Source organism: Poromitra crassiceps, assembly GCF_964638095.1.
Source record: "Poromitra crassiceps genome assembly, chromosome: 29".
NCBI classification, from domain to species: Eukaryota; Metazoa; Chordata; class Actinopteri; order Beryciformes; family Melamphaidae; genus Poromitra; species Poromitra crassiceps.
In genome coordinates this window covers 14,751,187-14,759,322 of record NC_139641.1, presented here as the reverse complement: position 1 = coordinate 14,759,322, position 8,136 = coordinate 14,751,187, and the positions used below count along the sequence as shown (strand labels likewise).

At 45.2% G+C, this 8,136-nt stretch overlaps 2 protein-coding genes and 1 pseudogene across 3 annotated transcripts in view; all 3 read left to right on the top strand.

Annotated features, from left to right (window-relative positions):
• Positions 1-936, top strand: part of LOC310800085 (endothelin-1-like) — a gene marked incomplete at its 3' end in the record, with an annotated part of 5,394 nt that extends 4,458 nt beyond the window's left edge. The window contains exon 5 of the mRNA XM_083662665.1: positions 837-936. Within this exon, the coding sequence (XP_083518791.1) occupies positions 837-936 (100 nt within the window). The remainder of the gene's footprint in view (positions 1-836) is intronic.
• A 2,823-nt stretch (positions 937-3,759) lies between these two features.
• LOC310800084 (dynein axonemal assembly factor 1-like) lies at positions 3,760-5,589 on the top strand (the record flags this gene model as incomplete). The annotated part of the gene is made up of 1 exon (XM_083662664.1): positions 3,760-5,589. One exon carries the CDS (start codon positions 3,760-3,762, stop codon positions 5,587-5,589), a length of 1,830 nt encoding a protein of 609 aa, XP_083518790.1.
• Positions 5,590-6,053: 464 nt separating this feature from the next.
• LOC310800083 (dynein axonemal assembly factor 3 pseudogene) lies at positions 6,054-7,487 on the top strand (annotated as a pseudogene). Its single transcript has one exon. The product of its transcript is annotated as a dynein axonemal assembly factor 3 pseudogene (transcript).
• The last annotated feature ends 649 nt before the right edge of the window (positions 7,488-8,136 follow it).

The following is an 8,136-nucleotide window of genomic DNA, read 5'->3' as shown; positions in this document are numbered from 1 at the left end:
CCTGGCCACTCCCCCTACATACTCCTCGAATCCCGACTCTCTACGACCTTCCTATCCCTCACTACATCCGCGCACCCCCTTCCCCCCCATGACATCTTGGTGTACGTATTTGTAACCAGTGTTGGGGGTAACTCATTACAAAAGTAACATATTACATGTAATATATTACTTTTAGCAGTAACTCAGTAATATAACTTATTACTTATAGAGGGTATGCATGTGATGTCACAGAGGCAGAAGTCACTGTGGGGTCACGCCCACTGAGTCACAGCAAGACTGAGCTTGAATGCAGTAATCAGCCTAGATAACTGACACCTGCTGCTCAGGGAGGAACTTGACACTCATTTTGACACTCATTCCTGATTGAGGGGGCGTGTTCCAGTGGGTGTGCATATTATACAGTACCAGTTACTTTGTCAAGTAACTCAAGTTACAAATTGAGTTGCATTTTATTCAATCAAAGCACATACGGTATTTAAAAAGATACAATCATTTCCTAATCAAACTGTGTGTTTTTATGCAAATCTCGACTATAGATGACAATAACATAGGAAAAGAATAACATTTAGAATTTTGGATTGTTTACACTGACTTCAAGGCGGTTGAAATTATTTTTTGGAATGGTTCCGGGGCGGCGATGTCATTCTGCTACTGCTGTTATTTTGATAAAAGTAATGCAAAAGTAGTGTAATAAGTAATGAGTTACTCTACACAGAAAGTAATATTGTAAAGTAATTTATTACTTTCAAATGAAAGTAACTAGTAATATGTAGTATATTACATTTTGAAAGTAACACTGTTTGTAACTATGTGACCGTCTGTCCCTCCTCCCACAGAGCTGTGGCCAGCCTATCTCACCAGAGAGCCCGAGATGATGCAGCTCATTCAGCTCCCGAGGAGGTTCCTGATGACATCTGGGGGGAGAACGCACGCTAAAAAGCGCATGCCTCCTCCTGAGGTAGAGAGAGAGAGAGAGAGGGAGCGAGGCGGGAGAGAAAGAGGAGCGCGAGCACCTGAACAAATGACACTCCTTTTGGTCGGTAAAGGAGGACAACAATGCTGACAGATGTGTCCCGTTGCAGGAAAGGCCGAAGAGCCGCAAAGCCGTCTGTTTGTACGCAGGGTGGAAAACATGACGGCGTTCTGACTGCAGACACATCATGGAAAGCAGATGTTGAGGATTGGCAGTGAGAGGGGCTACTATCAGATTAGGAGATCAGATATCATGCCTGTGGTTGAGTTGGAGCAATTTAGGGTTGAAAGTCATTTAATGACTTCAAAAAATCACTGACTTCAAAAAAATATGTAAAAGGGGAAAAGAAAAAAGACTATCTTTCAGAGGAATGTCTGATATTTAGTTAGTTAGTTATTTATGAAAGGGGTCACTGGAGGAAAATAGATGCTTTTTAAAATTTAGTCTCAGGGAGGGTGCACTGTTATTAATTTGAGTCCAGAGGAGGGTCATACAAATTTAAATTGATTATATATATTTATTTTATTTTATCTATTTATTTTTGCATTTCGGAAATTGAGCAACTATACCCAACGACGATACCCCTCTCGGTCAAACTGTTTGGTATGACCCAGTGTCCTCTCGGTCAAACTGTTTGGTATGACCCAGTGTATAGAGACAGTCCGCATGTCTGGGAACGCCCATACAGGCTCTAGGAACGCCCACAATAGACGCTGGGTTAGCCTGGGGGCGGGGTCAGGGTGGGGTAAAAACCCCCGTTCTATCCATTCAGCAAAGTTAGAATTTAGCTGATAGAATACATTTATTCTCTCCTTTATTTGATAGTGGAATAGCTATGGATAATACATATGATGTAACACATTACTGTTGTCATAGGGCTTAGAGTTTTGGGAGTTGTCTTTAAAAAAGAGTTATGTAGAATAGTGATTTTTTTTATATCGACTGCTCATGAAAGATTGACAGTTTTGAAATAAAACCTCTATATCAAGTGTTTTGTGTGCAAAAGTGTGGATTGAAATATAATGAATAAATTGACTTTTACATTTGAATCATGCAATATTTGCCACTTGTCTATGTGTCTGAAGTCAGTAGGCTACTGTAAATATGGCATCATCAGTGATGGGGTTTGTAAAAATGCAAGATTATTTTTCCCAAATCTATGGTCTTCTCTGTGGTTTACAAAAAATACAATATCAACACAATGATCACTGCTAAGAATTCACTTTGACACACAATTGCGACCATACATGAATAGTCTTATCTGTTATGGGGGGAATGCTTCTGAGCGGCGTGTGTGATTAAATTGTATAAATAGCAAACACTTTTCTGAGTTCAAAAATGGAGGCCTGAGGTGGATGAATGGTCAAGGAATTCCAGACCCAAATACATAAAACATTTATTTGCTATTCAGAAGCAGGACAGCTCATGTTATCGCAAGGATCTGCGGTACACGGCAAAGAACGCAGTGTTTTTGTAACGTTCCTCAAGCTACAAAAGTGCCTTAACCCATTGATACCTGATGCAGCATTTGCATGTATATCCCTCATTTGTGTGTGTATCCCTTTAAGACCGCGAACCGCGTTAACGCGGTTCGCGGTTTTAAAGGGATACACACACATATGCTGCATCAGGTATCAATGGGTTAATGTCACCCACTGTTCTTTTCTGAATGCTTGTGCAAACAGGCCATGCACACTCAAATCAATCACCAATTCATCGAAATAGTCATTTTGTTGCCACGGTAACCACCTAATGAATCTAAAGGTTTTGGACTGACCTGTGTGTTTGTCTGATCGAGATTATGAGTAATGCTGATATAGTGAAGTGCTAATCTGGTCCTTATTTAAAGATGGGCTTTTGAATGTTTGAAGGACTTGTATTGCAATTAATTTGGCTAACTGGCTTAACTGGCTGCAGCCAGTATAAGAGCTGTTGTGTAACATATGGTTCATAAATCTGCATCCATAGCATGGACACTGCAAACTAATAAATTAATTGAGAAGATACTGTACATGTATCTGCTGATCTTAACAGATGGGCTGTGCGATGCCACTCTCAATGCCCAAGTGCAGTTTCAGCTCAGCATGGTCAGTTGACATCATCAACGACAACTCCAACGTAAATTCATATTTATCATCCACAGAACACTTCACCACTCATGTACATATTGTATATATTTACTCGATTTGATTGCACTTGCAACTTTGTGATTGTCTTTAGTTATCTTCCTACTTCTTATCTCTGTATATTGATGTGACCGCTACGCTGCATACAGACACTAAGACAAATTCCTCGTATGTAACTTGCATACTTGTGGCAATAAAAGTTATTCTGATTCTGATCAGTTGTGTGTGACATCATCAGTGATGTCAGCAACGCGAGGAACTCGAGCAATTGGGGGGGGGGGGGGGGTGGATAGCATTCGGATTAATTCTTTGGGACCTGTAAAATGGAATGAATGAGTGATTTATAACATCATGATGTAACAATGTCAGACAGTGACATCATCAGTGATTTACGACATCACTGATGATGTCACAGACACTGATGATGTCATAGACATTGTGAATCCTTACCTGCGAAGGCTATATAAGTAGGCCCGGTAAAAACACAAAACCTGTTTGAAATAACTTCAAATCGCATCATTTCTGTTGAGCTCATTTTAGATATCTATGTTGTCTGCTGAGGCCCATGAACTGAGGGGAGAAGAGGGGGCAAGAGCAACCCAACTGGAAGCTGGAGATGCCGAGATAATCGATTTTCCTATCAAAGATGAAGTTGATACCATGATTGACCGTGACTCCTTCATAGAGACAGAAGTCAACAGAGATCAGCTTCAAGAAGAAAAGACGAAAGATGAAAAAACACTGCATTCAGGACCAAGCATGACAAAGAAATTCCTGAAAGACCACTGTAAGCAAAACAAACTTTACACGACACCGTGCCTGAATGACACTTTGAATTTGCATTTCAAAGGATTCCCCACCATCGACAACTTAGAGGAGTACACAGGACTCAAGTGTCTTTGGCTGGAGAGCAACGCGATACGACGCATCGAGAACCTGCACGCCCAAACTGAGCTGCGCTGCTTGTTCCTTCAGCAGAACCTCCTGTACAGACTCGAAAACCTCGAGCCTCTGAGCAAGCTCTGCAACCTGAACGTCTCCAACAACTACATAAGCACCATAGAGAACATCTCCTGCCTTCCTGAGCTGGGCACCTTGCAGATTACACATAACAAGCTGGAGACAGTGGGGGACATAGAGCACCTGAGTCAGTGCTTCTCCATCAGTTCCCTGGACATGTCCCACAACCTGTTAAACGACCCGGGGATCCTCTGTGTGCTCGAGAGCATGCCGCAGTTGCTTGTCCTGAACCTAACCGGAAATCAAGTTGTGACACAAATCCCGAGCTACAGGAACGCCATGATCGTACGCCTCAAACATCTCGTCTTCCTTGACGACCGAGCCGTGTCCCCCAGGGAGAGGGCCTGTGCAGAGGCATGGGCTCTGGGGGGGCAGGAGGGGTGGCACAGTGAAAACGAGCTGTGGGAAACACGAGAGAGGAGGAAGATTCTGGAGAGCGTGGCGGCGGTCAGAGATCGAGCCCTGAAGAGACGCCGCCTTCGAGACCTGCAGAAGAAAGGGGAGACCGCGGTGACCACCACCACTCCAGAGATGCAGGAGAACCAGGCCCAGATTCTGAGCTCATCATCACAGGGACAGAAGATCCAGGCTTTTGTGCAGAACAGCCTAGAAGAACATGCAATGTTTCTACAGAGACAGAGAAAATTGACAGAAGAGCCAGATGAAGAAGACAAGCTACAGGTAGATGAACATGTAGAGGGAGAGCAATTCGGTGGGGACTTTGTGAGAGAGCAGCTAGAGAAAGAAGATCGGAACCAATCGGAGATGAAGCAGTCTGTGAGAGAAGAGAAAGAGGGAGTGAATTCGGGGCAAAGGGAAGGAGAGAGCACAGCAGCAGAGATGTTCGAGAGAGAGCAGCTAGAAGATACCCAGCAACGACAGTCAGGCCCAAACCAGTTATGCAGAATCCAGTCTGTGAGAAGCCAAGCAGAGAGAGGGCAGACAAGCAAAGTGGAGCTAGAGAGAGAGCAGACTGAGAGGAAACGGCCTCCTCTAAACATGGTACCTCCCTCTGAACCAGTTGAGGTGTTCACAGCTCTTGGTCCCGGGCCACTGGTGGTGACAGAACCAGAGGAATCAGAAGAGCTGGAAACCATAAACCTAGCACCACATCGCCCAATGTGTATCGACGATCTGCCTGATCTGGAGGATGTGGACATGGAGGACCAGTACTTTACAGTGATTCTCTCATCTCAGCAAGTGACTAAACCAAAAATAGAGGTGATGTCAGGCTATAGCGATGAGGACGAACCAATGAGGTATCAGACTGAGACCACACCTGGTCCAGACACAGATGTGTTGTTCTTGAAGAGTGTCTGCAATGCATCAGTTCAAGTCACAAACAACTGTTCACCATTGGCAGATTCAGAGGCTAGGTGTGCCCTCGAGCCACTGATTTTTGAACCACAGGGAACATCCAAAACAAACCATGTCTCTCCACCACACTGCTTCATTGAGGAGCTGGACTGATGAGGTCACAATGTCTACAACATCATCACTTGTGACATCATCAGTGATCAGTGAATTTCCCAAATGCAGAGTGGCAGGTTGTGAATGCTTGTAAACATCTTAAATTGAGAAACATTGAAATATCAGCTTAGTCGGTCCCTGCCTCTATGCCAAATGCCCAGCTGCAGTTTCAGATCGATCGATTGGGGCGATTGGGGCGATAAATGGATTCAAGACGGACAGTTTTCATCAGATAAGAAGATGGTATCTTCTGCTAAATCTGGTCTGTGACATCAGTGACATCGTAAATCACTGATGATATCATTGTGACTTCATCAGTGATTATGTTCTAAATCACTTAAGATGTCATAGGCATTGTGACGTCAGTGATGTAATACATAACTGATGATGACATCATAGACATTGTGACCTCATAAATCCTTCCCTGTAAGTAAGTTAACCTTACTCATGCTGGACAGCCCAGGATGAGTGCCGGATGGTCATTTGAGGGCGCGGGCTGCACCTGGTGGGGCTTCAGCCCCGCACGCGACCTCCTGAGCGCACGCCCTGTGAGACAGGAAGGGGGGGTCAATGTTCTGCTGGTGGGCAGTGGAGACCCACGCCACATCCTGAAGACCATCGCTGGTTTGCGGAACACAGACAGCCTTCATGTATGGGTCATAGAAAACAGTATGGAGGTGGTGGCGAGGCAGTTGCTGCTCCTCTATCTGTCTCTAACACCTCAGGAACGTGTGGGACTTCGTGAGAAGACCGAGGTTTTCCTCGAGGTGTTTGGGAACAGCGAGATCCGCAGCCGGACAGAAGAGACACTGAGGCACGCAGCATCCTCGCTTTGTCTGTCTGTCACTGACACACCGGAGACGGCCGCACATCCCTGCCTGGACACAACTCTGCTAAAGTACAAGGAGCGAGATGAGCTGGTCAGGATATTCAAGCTGTGGATCCGGCCTCCGTGCTCCTCTTCTTCTTCATCGCCTTGCGTCTCAATACGGAAGATCTGGGAGAGCCGGGTCAGGCATCACCTGGGAACGCGCTACGACTCCAGAAAGGGCTCCTTCGACTGGGACCTGTCCATGAAGCTGCACCAGAAAGGGTGCGGCGTCATCAACCAACGACAGTACGATCGATGGAGAGAGCGGGGCGTGGCGTTTGAAATGAGGGAAGGTTCCTACCAAATAGCGAATTCAACTTTGCTCTCCGTGAAAACGTTTAGTCCTAGGAGTGACAAAGTGGCAGTTAGGGGCTACTGGGGAGATATCGTTTCCAGTCCTTACCTCTCCTTTGGCATTGAGACCGATGACGAGAGCCTTCTGCAGACACAGAGTGGGCAATATATCAAGACAGCCCAGGATATCTCCTTTGCCAATGTGCAGGCCTTGTTCCAGTCGTTAGACCGTCGAAGGAGCAGCTCCTCCACTCCTCAGTCACTCGGAGAGACAACAGACGCAGAGGAGCCGACCTCACAGACAGAGGAGCCGACCTCACAGACAGAGGAGCCAACCTCACAGACAGAGGAGCCGACCTCACAGACAGAGGTCCACCATAACTCTGTCGGCGTTAATGACCTGATGCATCTGAACGGGATCTCAGTCACCTTCTTGCCTTTGGACTCTCTTTCCAAACTGCCAGAAAAACAGAAATACTCTGGGTTCTTCGACACCATCTATTGTTCTGCCAGCTCGGTGCACCAGTTGAGCCCGGCGCTGAGATGGATCGCGGTACCAAAAGCGGTTCTCATCGTGGAGTTGGCCAAGTACTTCTTGGACCTGACCAAAGAGCAGGAAGCGGGCTTTGCACAGAAAGTGGTGAACATCGCCGCAGAGGCGGGATTTGAGCCGAGGCACGAGGCTAAGAGCAACGATGACGTCCATGCCACGTTCACCCTGCAGGAGGCGTAGTAACATAGATCTTCTATTACTATCTAGACTTCCATTATATTTTATTTGATTATAATTTTTTTTTTTTTTTTTTTTTTTATAATCGATTTTTGACACCCCTTGCGATCGACCTGGGGTCAGTCCGCGGTCGACCAGTAGACCGCGATTGACTGGTTGGGCACCCCTGATCTAGATGGGTCACCGCAGGCTCCACCAATTCTAACAAACGGTAGCAGCAAGTCTCTTAGGTCACGTGGTCACCTCTCTTCAAGTCTCGTTACTCCCCCCCCACCCCCACTTGTTTTCTTCTTCAAGCAGGCTTTAAGCAGGGTTAGTGTTGACCTAGCAAGCTAACTTGAAATAGAGACCATGATATATAATTATAAGATAATGGTAATGGTATTTATATAGGTATACATAATATGTGATGTAGTTTTATGTATATTCTACACATCTGTAATGGTATGTAGGTAATTCTGATGAATGCATGATCTTGGAAGGTATGTATGTATGTATGTATGTATGTATGTAATATCTGAAATTGTACAGAATGTATTTTTTTGTACAGAATGTAAATTTTGTATGTGATATCTTGAAACTATGCAAGTTGTTTGACCCCACGAAGAATAGCTGCAGCTCTGCTGTAGCTAATGGGGATGTTAAATAAAGA